The sequence below is a fragment of the Mesoplodon densirostris genome, chromosome 2 (genome assembly GCF_025265405.1).
Source record: "Mesoplodon densirostris isolate mMesDen1 chromosome 2, mMesDen1 primary haplotype, whole genome shotgun sequence".
Classification (NCBI taxonomy): domain Eukaryota; kingdom Metazoa; phylum Chordata; class Mammalia; order Artiodactyla; family Ziphiidae; genus Mesoplodon; species Mesoplodon densirostris.
The window spans coordinates 142,337,961-142,351,789 of NC_082662.1; the positions used below are offsets into that span (position 1 = coordinate 142,337,961).

At 50.0% G+C, this 13,829-nt stretch overlaps 1 protein-coding gene across 9 annotated transcripts in view; it reads right to left on the minus strand.

The window, feature by feature from the left end:
* Nucleotides 1-4,739: 4,739 nt before the first annotated feature.
* The window catches only part of SRGAP2 (SLIT-ROBO Rho GTPase activating protein 2), a 243,118-nt gene continuing 234,028 nt past the window's right edge, over nt 4,740-13,829 (minus strand). For 2 of the 9 annotated variants that reach the window (XM_060091022.1, XM_060091021.1), the window contains exons 22-24: nt 10,728-10,766; nt 10,190-10,514; nt 4,740-8,068 (exon numbers count right to left, since the gene is read on the minus strand). In XM_060091022.1, coding sequence (XP_059947005.1) covers nt 7,685-8,068; nt 10,190-10,514; nt 10,728-10,766 — 748 coding nt within the window. In that variant the 3' untranslated portion in view covers nt 4,740-7,684. Of the gene's footprint in view, nt 8,069-9,440; nt 9,536-10,189; nt 10,515-10,727; nt 10,767-12,882; nt 13,325-13,829 lie in introns of those variants that run through there. The other 7 variants (XM_060091025.1, XM_060091024.1, XM_060091026.1 and 4 more) reach the window with 6 other exon arrangements.

A 13,829-nucleotide genomic window follows, 5' to 3' on the forward strand; every position in this document is an offset into this window, starting at 1 on the left:
ATGGCAGTTGGATAAGAAATAGTTAAAGCCAGGAAATTCCACGTTTCAATAGAAAGCTGAAGGGACTTCCCCATGGCCACACCTGGTGGTTTCCTCTGGCAGCCCCACCCCTAGTACAGTGACACCAGAACGGGGAGCCCAGTTGAGAACCGCCTTGTGCTCACATAGATACACTTACTGATGCCCACCCCCCTCCCTGCAAGCAGCCAGGGCTGCTGGGTGCGACCCAGAGGTGCTGCCCTGCCGTCTCTGACAGCAGGACTAGGAGAAACGTCCCTTAGACCTCCTGTTCTTCACCCAGGATTCCCAGTTTTCCTCCTGCCTGGTATACAGTAGAATTCCATTTCCTTGACACCCTCTGATTAGGCGGGGCCATGTAATTTCTTAACCAAAAGCATTTTGATTTATTTATTTATTTATTTATTTGCGGTACGCGGGCCTCTCACTGTTGTGGCCTCTCCCCATTGTGGAGCACAGGCTCCGGACGCGCAGGCTCAGCGGCCATGGCTCACGGGCCCAGCCGCTCCGTGGCATGTGGGATCTTCCCGGACCGGGACACGAACCCGTGTCCCCTGCATCGGCAGGCAGACTCTCAACCACTGCGCCACCAGGGAAGCCCAACCAAAAGCACTTAATTGCTAAGGCAAGACACCCTGCTCCCCCCCAGCCCCTGTGACAGTGTGATTCTGTTAGATGTGGTGACTGCCCTCTCAGTCTGGGTCCCCGAGTGACCACAGAGCAGAGGTTGGCCCACAAAGGACATGTAACTTTGGTGAGAAATCAACCTTTGTTGTTTTAAGCCAGTGGGATGTGCAACATTAACCCAGCCTATGGCTAAAGGTCTACTTGTTCCCCACCACCACCACCACCACGAACCTACCTGGTCCTCACCAGCATCCCTACTCTGCTCTCTCTGCATCAAGCCCGCTCTCTTTCCCAGCGTCTTCAGCACCCTGAAGTGCAACGACTGTGTGTCCAGCATCTACGAGGAAGCAGGCACTGTGTGCCGAGGACACAAAGAGGAGACCTAGTCACCCCCTCCGCCAGGAGCCGGGGTTCAGGACAGCATGGTGAATGCTATGAGATATATACTTCAGCAGGGAGTGATTCTGTGAGCCTGGTAGAGGGGGACTGCAGCAGGGAGGGGCAGCTGATGACCAAGAAGGGCTTGCAAGAAGAAAAGATACTCAACCAGACTTTGGAGGGAGGGCAGCTGGGCAGAGAAGAGGGAGTCAGAGGTATGGCATCCCAGGTCATGGGAACACATGCAGAGGCTCAGAAGTACAAGGTGGGCAGTGAGCTGCTGTGTGGTGACAGACCAAGTCTCGCTGGGCATCCTCTGTTAGGTCACATCCTCTGTGTGGACAAAAGGAATGAATGTCTTGCCTGTGGTTTTGAGCTGCTGGCCCGAGCTGGGCAGCATGTCCGTTGTTTCATCTGAGGAGGTACAGGAGCCTGGCAGGCTCCTGAGGGGAAGAGGACGCCTATAAGAGGCCTCACCGCATTTTCCTGAGTGGCTCTGAGAACTCATAGAAATAGAAGTGACAGGGCTTCCCTGGTGGCGCAGTGGTTGAGAGTCTGCCTGCCGATGCAGGGGACACGGGTTCGTGCCCCGGTCTGGGAAGATCCCACATGCCGTGGAGCGGCTGGGCCCGTGAGCCATGGCCGTTGAGCCTGCGCGTCCGGAGCCTGTGCTCCGCAACGGGAGAGGCCACAACGGTGAGAGGCCCGTGTACCGCAAAAAAAAAAAAAAGAAAAGAAAAGAAATAGAAGTGACAATTCAGAGGTAGCACTAGGACCAGAGGCAGGGGTGGGGGGGGGATGGGGGGCGGTCTCTGATGGCAGCTCTCAGGGAGAAAGCTCACATCTGCCTTCTCCAGAGGGAGGCCAAGTGGTGTCATAGGAAGGGCAGGGCTTCACAGTCAGAGGTCTGAGTCTTGACTTGAGAAAGTCACTCAACCTTTCTCATTGACTTGGTGCAAAACCAAAATGAGATGCAGTGCCTGCTACCCAGTAGGTCCTGAATAAATACTAGGTTTGCCTTTTCTGCCCCTACATGGCTTGAGCCTGTTCGTCACAGCTGTTGCCTCACCTGTCCAGTGCCTTAAAGAAGAGGGGAAAGAGGGACAAGGGCCAGTGGGTGTGTGGAGGAGGTGGGCAGTGTGTACTCAGCGCGCCCAGGCATTTTTGAAGGGCTGAGTGATGAGGTCTTGCAGCCCTGCTCCTTGCCCCCTTCACAGGTCAGCTCTGGCCAGGAGGCTTTGGGTGCGGAAAGAGGGACGAACACTGCAGCCAGACCTGGCACCACCCCCAGGCAGCGGGAAAAGGTGCAGTGGGTGCAGCACCAGGCCCCTGTGTACTGTCTTTCTTGGTGTGGGAAAGTGAGTATTTCACTCATTCTCTTAACCCTTCAAACCTCCTACTCACCATTCCCTCCCACGCTCTCAGCTAAAGGATTCGCAATCAATTCCGCTGAAATAAAAGAAGCGATCAAGAAGGAACTCCCTCATCTTCTCGCCCCACATCCACTGCCTGCCTTCCCTCCCCTGAGATGGAGGAAGTGAGGAAGCGCCTCTTCTCTGGCCCTTGCTGGCCCTTGCATCTGTGCTCTGTGATTTCACCCTCATTCGACTGGGTCCTGCCCTTGAGAAAACACGCCTCAACATTGTCCATTGTAAAAAGAGAAACCTGGGCCCTCGACCCCTTTTGATGCTCCCCATTCAAAGCCAAGCCTTTGCATATGAGCTGCCAGGAGTTTGACTCCCCCTTCCCACGTGCTGCCCAACTCACCCCAGTCAGCTCATTTCCCCTGTATGGCAAGTGCTATTGACAAGGGTGACCTTTCTTCACTGGCCTCATCTTACCCCACGGGCACTTGCCAGCCGATCCTCCTTGTTGAAACATTTCCTTCTCCGGGTTTCTGTGACTCTCCCAGACACCTACCTCTGTCATTCGCTCCGTCTGCCCTCTTTGCTGGCTTCTTCTCCGCTGGATTTCTAATTATTGGGACCTTCTCTTTTTTTCCATTTGTACATTCTTCCTGGGGATCTCATAGTTTGAATACATCTATAATGCAATAGCTCCTAAATTTGTTTTCAGGTATGATCTGTCCCTAAAACTCCATATTCATATACTTGATATTTCCACTTGGATGTCTAATAGTCATCTCAGCTTTACCAGGCCAAGCAGAACTCTTGACTAACTGTACCACTTCTTCCCCCAGGCATTCACTACCTTATTATATCATTGCATTTTTAGAGTAACACTATTTTGCTTATTTATCTGTTCTCCCTGAAACCAGAAAGCTCCATTAGCTGTTCCTCTGTTCAATACTATATGACAGTGCTTGGCACACGGTCAGGCTTAACTGACTAACGAATGAGTCTTTGGCATATGTAATATGCCAGGGTTTCTAACTCCTGAGTAAAAGGAAGCTTCATATGCCTATGGATATAAACATTTAGGTTAGATCATCATAAAGACCGTTTCCTAAATTCAGACCCACCTGGTCTCCATTTTTGGTTTCTATCTGGATTGAATGGGTCTGTTTTGACTGTCACTGGTTTCCATCAAGCTCCCATCAGAATATATGAGATGAGTTAAGAGTACCCCAAAAGGATAGCCCGCCTTTGCCTTAGGACTCTCTGAAAAGGATTTTGGGTCCTCTGTTCACAGCTTAAGCACTAGCTCCATCTCACAGCTCGTCACCTACATTCCACAGCACAGGCCGGCAGAACAGCCTCAGCTTTGACTTAGCTAAGACCAAGGGACCAGCAAGAGAAGATCAAGCTGGAGCTCTACCATAAAGTGAGGGAGGGAGAAAAGATGACACATTAGAAGGTCATGAGAAAGTCGAATAAAAAATACAAATAACAGATGGCAATGGCAAACCTAAGGAGAGGATGTAACGTGTCTGGGGTAGGATTCCTTGTATTACCATTGAACATTGGGTATGAGAGATTTGATCCACCCCAGGGGCCTCTGGTATTAGAATCAGCCCACGAAACATAAGTGTGGGCCCTAGGGGCTCCAAGATGCATTTCAAACGATCACCTTTGAATAACTTCAACCTCGAATATATGATCTGCTAGAATCAAAATCTAAGGGAGAGAAAGCATTCTCGGTATGCTCCCACCCCACCCCCGTACTCAACACCCACAGCACAAACACATGGGTAAGCTCTTCCTCCAGAGGCAGGGGGCTGCCAAGGGCAGAATGACCCAGGGCTTTGGTTGTGGAGGAAATAAAACCTTCAGTCACCCTCAGTTGTGGCTGACAAAGCTTCTAAGCAACTGCACAGGCTCCACTCCTGCAAATGGGGAAATCTGACTAGTGACAGAAATGAGAACAGTCCTCACTGAAAACAGGGGAGGTGGATTCTGTGGGGGAAATGGTTCTCATGGCAACAGACTGCCCAATGGTGAGCGGGAAGACTTGCTACACAATCTCTTAGGTTCCACACATGGGCTAAATGAAAATGCCGGGGGGAAAAAATCCACATTCTAAATGCACCTCTGCTGTGTCTTGCTGGGGGAGGGAGAAGATGGTTGGCTCCTGAGGTCACCCCAACTCTCCTTCTGTTGCCAGGCAGGGCTCCGTAACCACAGACGAATCAAAATCCCTCCTGGGCAGTGGGACTCCTGGATTGGAGATTTCAGGGAGTGGAGAAGGGATATAAACTGCAGCATCGAAACCTAAAAACGTATTTTATTTCGAAGTTGTGCTTTGGATTTTCCCCAATCCAACATCTGTTGAGTGACAGTCTTAGGTTCACACAAAGCATCTCCAAGCATACATACAATATTCCAGTTATCAACACTATTTTAAAGAATATACCATTTTACACAAACGTGACATACAAGTCAGACGCCACAACATTGCAATTCCCTGGAAGATCTAACTTCTCTTCTGAACGTGAAGTACATATACACCAGCCCTTCCAGTGGTCTGTTCATCCTGTTGCTGGCATCATCTCTCCTCATCTCTTTGGGGAGAAACCAGGGCACCCTGAGGAGGTTGGCTGAGACCAGTGTTTCCAGTTTACAGGCTGCTGGCTGCAAACTCCTCTCTTTTCCAAATTGGGATGCTGGTAGCCCCGTCCCACCTCTGCTTCCCAAAGACTGACCATCAGAGTCCACACCGGGAAAAGGATCCATGCCTCCAGGGGCAGATTGGGGTTCTTCGAAGCATCATGCTGGTTTAGGAAGCATATCCGAGGAAGACTGGTCTCCCTAGGCCCTGGGTGGCCAGCTCCGTTTGGCTTTTCGGTGTAAAAATCACAGTGTGCAACCTCGATTCCAGTTGATTGCAATGAGCTCTGCCGAGAAGGACTCTCCTCCTAGGGTTCCTAGTCCTCTGGACAGGACCATCTCACAGGTGTCAGGAGCACCAGAGAGGGGAAGACAACTCGGCTCCCAGAGCGGGGGTAGCAGGTGACCTCTCACACACTGTCCAGTTCATGATGCAAATCAGCAGATGGACACTGACCGAGGAGGGGATGGTGAATGCAAGTCATGTACAGGGCTGAAAGAGAAACAAGGCAGGAGCAACAGAACAGGCCCAAGGAATTGTCATTAAGGAGCTTTGCCTTTCCTTTCTTAGAGAAGGATATGCCGGAAAAAGAGGAAAAGGGCAGGTATGGGCACCAATTTGGACCAGTTGGATCAAAAGGAATGTCAAGTGAAGGGTAGGGTTTCATTTCCAGCAAGGAAACAGATCCTTGGGTATGAAAGGCCCCTATTGGCTCAGGACCTGTGTAAGTCCAGGTGACAGACAAGGACAGGCCACTAAACAGAGCAACAATTCTAAACAAGAATGCGGAGGACTGTGCGTTGCCTCTCACAGGTTGACACATGCACTGAAGGAGTTCTTCATCTCTCCCTCCTGGCTCTTGGGATGGTTTTCCTGGTGTTGCAGGCTACTTTTCTAACCAGCAACTTCCTACAAAGCTTCTCTTTTCCTTCACACAAAAGGAGGAAAATCCTACCGCTTTCCATAGAGCCAACTACCAACTTCAAAATGTTGGTCTGGAGAGCATTTTCTGGCCCAAAGGTAAGAAAATTCAGATTTTCCTATCTGAATGGCAACCCGCTCTCTCTCCTAAACTGTGGAAAACAAGGCAAAAAGCACAGCTTTAAAACCAGAAAACAGAGAAGAGGAATGAGCTTCAACTTTAACTCAAGTAGTTGTCTGAGACCCATGAGCCTAGGGTTTGACTGTCCCCAGCCCTGGTCCTCCTGGGATAGCATGATGTTAGGGGAGCTGGGACCATGGGTACCAGATGTGGAAAGCAAATTAAAGCAGACAAGTGTATTATTTTTGCTTTTTGGAGGTGAACCAGAAAAACAGCCAAAGGAAGGCCAAAATAATCAGCATCCAATTTTTGATTTTCTTAGATTCTGGCCTTGGAAAGACTTTAAAGCCCGTGGGGCGAAGAGTTCTCTTAGTTGTGCTTGCCTGGATAAATGAAGACCAGTTTTAAGGAGCAATGTCTCTCTTTCATCTAACTAGGGCTCCCTAAGCCCCCGCTGGTCCCTGAAGAGAGAGGCCTTGTGGAATAACCCAACTAGGGGATAAACTTAGAATACACTTTCATTTGGGAACAATTTTAGGATTAGCAAAGCTGAATTTAATTTTTAATAGGATAATGAATCTTATGTCTTAAGTACCCAAAAAAGTGGGAGGAAGGACCCATTTCTTACCTTTTCCAAACCTGCCAAAACCACAATAAAACTGTCTTAAGCCTCTTTACCCTAAAAGCAACCAACTATAAAACTGTTTTATACAGGAAAATGTCTTAAATGGAAAATGGTACATCAGAGACAAAGATAGGAACCCGAGAAATGTCTATACATTCAGAAAAACTTTAGAAGTTCTGTAAGAAGATTGGGTTGTAGTTCCAGAGAATGAAGGAGAGCAAAAGCAAACACCAATGATCAATTCACACCAATAGAAAGAAGACAGAGAGAAAGCCCCCAACCCCAAACAATTTACAGGATTGAGTCCCATCCTGCTAAATTTCACACGGTGGAGAGTCAAAGGCTAGGTTCTCTGGCCCAGACAGAGTTGAGATTTGTAACGGAAACAGAGACCCCTGGTGGCTCCTGTGTGAACTGCCACAATAGCTTACAAAGACACCGGTCTATCTAGGACCAGGAGAGGCTACACATGCCAGAGACTAGAAAAACTTGTGTGTGTGTGTTTGTGTGTGTGTGTGTGTGTGTGTAAAACAGAGAATGAACTGTATATGATTCTCTATAATCAGTACCCAAAACAAGATGCCACTGAGAGCTGGCCGTCAGCAGCCAACCATCTGGTTAGGCATCCCCTGTGTCTGAGGGGACTGAGACTTCAGCCCACGGCCCTGTGACTTGCCTTGCCAGATTTCACAGTGACCTGATAATGGAAAAACCTATCTCTGGCTAACCTAAGAACAGTATGTACTGTAGCTGGCTGGATTACGACAACAGGGGGAAGCAGAAGGTAGCGGGAAGGGTGGGGGAGGGCTGGGCGATAACGAGGGCTTCATTCTCAAGGTTTTGGGTGGTGGGAAGGCTAATTCCTGCAAGAACAACTTAGAACCTAATTTTCAACTGAAGTCCCCAAGCTAGTTAAATAGGAAGGTTTTAATAACAGTCAGTCCCTCCAGTCCCCTTGTCTAGAACAATTAATTAAATTACATCCCTCAGACAGTACAAGACTTGTCAGTGGACTGTGGGGAGGCAGAGGAGTTGACACCGGGGCTAGTGGCATTTGTTTTGGGGAAGACAGTGGGCTTGGGCCTTGTGGCTGGCGGCTTGACTGGGGCCGCCATCTTGACAGACTTGACAGGCCGGAAGGCGCAGGCGATGTCCCCAGCAGTGCTGGCGCTACGCTGGAAGGTGGGCTCGGGGTCCTTGAGGAGCTGAGTGTGCAGGGGGCTGGAGGGCTCCGATGTGGGGGCCACCACGGGGGAGGTCTTGAGGGGCTCCAAGGTGTCCAGAACCACATCTGGGGTGTGCTTGACGCTGCTCTGCCGTTCTAGCTCCCGCAGCTCGTTCAGGGCAGAGTTCATGGTCGCCTCAATATCCTGCGGACAGGAGAAAGGAGAGAGTGAGGCTCACGTAGGCAGAAGCCCCCAGGGTCCTATTTCAACAACCTGGGCCAAATCATGGAGAAACCAACTGTAAGGAGATGTCCAGGTGATTTTATTTGGCCAAAATCTTTGAACATATGGATATTCAGAATGGGAGGGAAGGGGGGCAAAAGGACTTTCATTCTCATGAGGGTTTTTTTTCCCCCTTTAGACAGAGTGGTTGAGATGCTTTTTAAATAGAGCCCTCAGGTTTTAGACACATGCATGGATGTATCTATGGATGAGATGACATGTAATCCAGCAGGGACAGGAAAGGTGGATGAACTAAGGGTGGCCAGGAGTTTGGTCATGAGTACATGGGATTCGTATTCTACGTCTGTTTGAAACTGTACATAATAAACAATTTTTTTAAAAAGTGATACAGATGAAGTATGACCTTTGTTATCTTGGACTTTAAAGGCCAAAGGTTAAGAGGGTTAGTCCTTCCTCCTCAAGGACTGAAGGAAGGTTCAAGAGTCCTGGCCCTGAGGATCCATCAGGACATCCCCCCCCCACCCCTGCCCCCGCTCCACCCCATCCAGAGTGCTCATCTTGATGAAGCCATTTCCTTCCACCCATCACCATAAGAGGGGACCAAGGAGTGACCAGGAGGGGGAGCCAGAGCCCACCTAGGTGAATCTCCATTGAGTTTCACAGTGGAATACTCCAGATCTTAGGAAACAGCAGTCCTAGCTCAGGGGCTCAAGGCAGAACCAAAGACCCTTTGTATGCAGCCAGCTGCCTCCCAGGGAGACCTCCCAGATCCCTCCCCACCTCTCCACACACTGTGTCTAGCATCCCCAAACCACCGCAGGGCTCCTCCCTTGGGATCAAACTCACATGGAAAGACTGCATGTTTCAAGCAAAGGCCCCTGGTGAAGGCTTCTTTGCCCTACAGGGTAATCCATGCTTTCTGCTGAGACTGGTTCAATTTCACTCATCCCTCTGATGTTCTCAAACCTTAAAATTCTGCAGAAAGAACTCCATCTCCCTCCTCAGTCCCGCTCTGCAGCTAGAGTCTGTCCCAGTTATGTAGCTATTCTGACGTTCCTAACACCTGGCCAAAGAGGGAGCTGGGAGGATTCCCGTAGTGCAAGGCAGATTGCAGCCAAGAGCTTAAGGAGAGGCACAGAAACAGAAAGGCTAGCAAAGCAAGACATCTCAGGCCTGTAGCTTAATATGTGCTTGCCAGGTACGCCATCCCTAAGCAGAGCACCGCGATTAAGCCAACAGAGGCCACACCCAGCCTCTACCCTGGAAGTTGGGGTGAGGAGAATCTCAACTCAGTTGAGACATAAAAGGCCAACGATGAGCCTTTAGTTCCTACCTGGTCTAATGAAAATTATAGAGTTGGGAGAGACGTCTGAGTGAACTGCTTGGAGTGGCCCCGAGAGTCGTATTTTTAGAGGTGGGGTTGGATCTCTAATATTTCATGGAAAACAGAGACTCGTCAGTGTGATGCATACATGGAAGGAAGACCCTGTAGCAAGCAAGGGAGCTCATCTCCACTGCCTCTGGAGGCTTGGGCTGGAAACCTTTCTGGTACCGGAGTGCCCAGTGGCAGAGTAATTTGGGGCCTTCTCAACCAGAAGCAGATTGTTGATTGATCATTGATCTATCACTAGGGACCAGAGATTAGCCTCAGGGATGATGGGGATGGCACATTGATATGAAAATGTGGCCAGAACTACCTCTGAGCCTCACCACTCGGGCAGCTTCACTGAAATCTACCAGGGTCTCAAGACTCAAAATTGGGCTGAATGGATTCTATCAGAAACACTCAATCTGTAACTACTGGCTTTAAACGTTACAACGGGCTTGCAAATAGCCCATATATGAGCAAGAAGCCTGCCTTCTTTTATTTTGTCTTCAAGTTCTTTCTGGGGAGAGAGGGATCGACAAATTTCTTGGAAAGCCAGCTTATCGGGTCTAGATGTCTAACAGTCCCTGAACTCAGTGTATAATGTACAAAGCACTGTTCTTTTTCAAGTGCCGTCATAATGAGCATGGGCTGCACTAAGCAGCAGGGACAAGTGTAGACCTGTGGTAGCTATTTGTCCAAGAGCCCCCAGTTACCTGTGCAATGACCTCAGGGTCCATGGGCCGGTGGTTATTGAAGCTTTTTGACCTGCCTGCTGTCACCGTCTTCCGGATCTGGGGACTGTCCAGCCGATTCTTCAGGGACGAGTGGCGGCTGATGGAGTTGAGACTCCCATGCCCACTGATGGAACACTTATCTGGCCCTTCCTTGGGGAGACTCTGGCTCAGGATGGGCTGGGAAGATGGGCGGCAGCTTGCCCCCACCCCCGGGGAGGCAGAATCAGTCAGGGAACTGCTCAGCCCATGGCCGTCGCTCCGAAATGTTTTCCGGATGCTCCCAGATTCTGGCCGCTTCCTTTGCCTTCAATGACAAACAGAAAGGGCGGTGTGATCAGGGAGCCCTGGCTCCGAGGAAGCTAGGATGAGTGAGAGAGGGGCAGATGTTGGTACCCAGGGACTTCTGGAAGGAGAGGACACAGAGCATGTCCTCTCCTGTGTCACCTTTCCCTTGCTTTCTCCATGTCTTTGTCTCCCTGCCACCCCCGACCTGGGCAAAGGAGAAATAGATACTTACTTGGTGGTCGTGGGCTTTGAGTTCTCAAGATGTAAGGTGCTGTCAGGAAAAATGTCTGATTAAGCAAAAGTTTCTAATGGGAGACAGATTCATGAAAAGGTATCCTCCGTTACCTGCTCTGCACAGAAAGCAGGCCCCAGACCCCAGGTAGGAGAAAAAGTCTCACCATCACCAAGGAGGTAGGGAATTGCTGGTAAGAGGAGAGTTGACTTTTCCAAATTTTAGCATGTTTCTTAGTCCACTAACAAGACTAATTATTTTGGGCTTTGGCAAGAGGCTGTTGTTGCTTATTCTGCAGACATGGAACAGAATATTTTTCAAGAGGCTGCAATGCTGCAGCGTTCGGGTCACGTTTGTGCATTTTCTAGGGTGGAAATACATCTCCGTGACCCTAAGTCACCCAGCACTGGGCTGAAGCCTGGCTCTGAGTCGATCTGTTTCAGACCACTAAAGCTCTCAGATGAAATGGTCTGGCAGAATCTTATTCATATGGGTGTTGCCCACTTTTGAATAATTTCATTATCTCTTGGAATCAGATACTATAGGACCTAATCTAAGAGGCAATGACGCTTCTGGTTTGGGATGGCAGCTGGGCAGCCCTGAACTTGAACCTACTAAGGGCCACTGAGGCTGAGGTGGGAGTTGAGGACGGAAGAAGGGAAGGGGTAGGACCTGAAGATAAGGAGCTGGTCCTTGGGGCAGGGCCACTGCGGAGGTCTTCCTCATCATACATGCCCGGGGCCCGGTTCGGGATTTGGCACACAGTAGCCACTCCGTGAGGCTGCCTGCTCAGCAGCTTTAGCCTTGGCGGTCAGCCACTCTCCAGTGGATAGAGGATGTTCGCAGAGTCTTATAAGGTCCAGTTGAAATGACTTTTCCTCCTCTGCAAATTCTTCCCTGACCTCCCTCCCCCACGGGCAGGCAGACTTGATCACTCCCCCTTCTGTTCCTTCAGTGCATCTATGGAACCACTTTTTAGTGACTTGTCTCTGTGGTATTCACCTTGCCTGACTGTGAGCTCCGAGGCCAGGGACCATCTTATTTGTCCCTGAATAAGCGTCAGGCGTACCTGGCACAATAGGAGGCGCTCAGTAAATGTGTGGAATTGAACTGAGAGGCCGCACCCTGATAACTCCTTGCTGATTTCCTTTTTCCTTCTTGTAAGGAGGGCTGACTTACAAGGCCCAAACTGCTAAGGAGGCAGATTTATGGAGTGGCTGGTGTGGGCCAGGCCCCAGGGATATAGAGGGAGGAAGATACAGTTCCTGGTTTCAAGGAGCTCAGCCTGGTGGGAGATCCAAGCGCAGCTTGTGTCCTGAGACTGCCTCGGGAATACAGAATAAGGGCACCTAACTCAGCCCTGAGGAATTCAGGGGTGTCAGAAAGGCTTCCCTAAAAAGAAATCTTTGGACTGAATCTCGAAGGGAGAGGAGTCGGCCAGGTGAGGAGACAGCAGATGTGAAGGTCCAGGGGTGAGAGAGAACCCAGGGTACTCAGGAGAGAGGAGGAGCTCGGGAGGAGAGCTGTGTGGGGCCGGTGGTGTGGCTCGAAGGCCGATCAGTCCTAAGGGCAAGACATCCCGGGGGGCGGCTGCTCACCCACGGACCAGCTGGCGTCTGGGCAGACCACGTCCTCCAAGACCCCATCCTGATACCACCAACCAAGGAGTTCATGGGAACCGCCTTGACTTTCTACCAGATGTTCATCTTTTGAGTATCCAAGGTATTACTCTCTACAATTCCTTTGTACAAATGGCAACAAATATGTGATGGCTTAAAAATCTGTACCCGACTAATTAGCTAACTCTCTCTCCACCAACCTCGCCTTGGTTTCTGGGTTAATTACAGGCTTACAACCTTATGATTATAGGCTTATAATTAACGTAGACTTGTAAATAATGAAGAAAATGTCATTAGCCCACAGTTAACTTTTTACTAGCTGGCCCCCCTAACAGGGCACTATGCTGGAGGGAAATAAATTAAATCCTCGATCTTTCTTACCGGTCTGACTGAAATTGTAACTACACTGACCAAGTGCGCTGAATCAGCTACTTTACTAAGTAGAGGGTGAAAGAGATGGAAAAGAACCACGTGCCCCAAACACTCCCCCTGCTACCGTCTGGTTGGAAAAAAGCCAAGAGATCTGGGCGACCTGGTGCAGTTTAAAAACAACAAGCATCTTTTATTCTCCTTCCAGTTTCAGTGTCCAGAGGCTACGGTTAACAGGTTTTCAATGTGCAAATCATCTCATTCCTCCAAAGCCAGAGGGGAATAAAAACTGTACATCATCTCCAATCCATATTCATCGGGAGTGCCCTGGGGCTTGTCATCCTGCTGGCACTGGGCCAAGGTTCAGGGTCTGGCGGAAAGAGGTCTGTAGGCTTTGGGGCTTGGTGTCTGGCCCCTTGAGATGAGATTAGTTCTCCAATAACCTGAATGTCTCTAGGGGACGCAGCAGCACACAGGCGTGGAATCCCTCTAGACGGCCAGATCGGGTGTGGGTGGAGTTAAAACCCCAGGATGTTGCTAACAGCCACTGTGAAAGCTGGGGGGCACAGTTACGAGCCTGCTGGACAGAAGTGGGAATCTGCAAAGGGACTAACAGGGAAGGATAATACACAGGGCCAAAGCAATAGGGGAAAAAAATGGCAAATTATTTCTACCGGTGTGAAAGGGCAAGAGAAAAGGGAGCTGGGGGGGTTAGACAGTGAAGAAAGAGCTCAGGACAAAGCTTTCCTTGTGGGGGTTGGTGGGGGTAGTAGTCGCCTTTCCTCCAGGGGAGCGAATGCAGGATGAGGGAGAAACAGACACGTGATATCTAAATAAACCATCTGGGGTGACGTGAACCTGGTAGAAGATGCACGAGACTCTGGATCTTTGGACAGACAAGGGCCAAGGAAGACATCAAAGATGATTATTTGAGTCAGAATTGGAAAAAAGAAGGCACCTCTGAGAAACGGTACAAAACCAAGTTGCGTGAAGTGACTACAGCTTTGGCCAAAGTTTCAGCAGTTAGATGGCCAGGAAGGTCTGAGCGGACAGACGCTGCGGGGACAGAGGGGCACACCCGTCCTTAGCGTGACGGCCGCTAGCCGGAGACCTG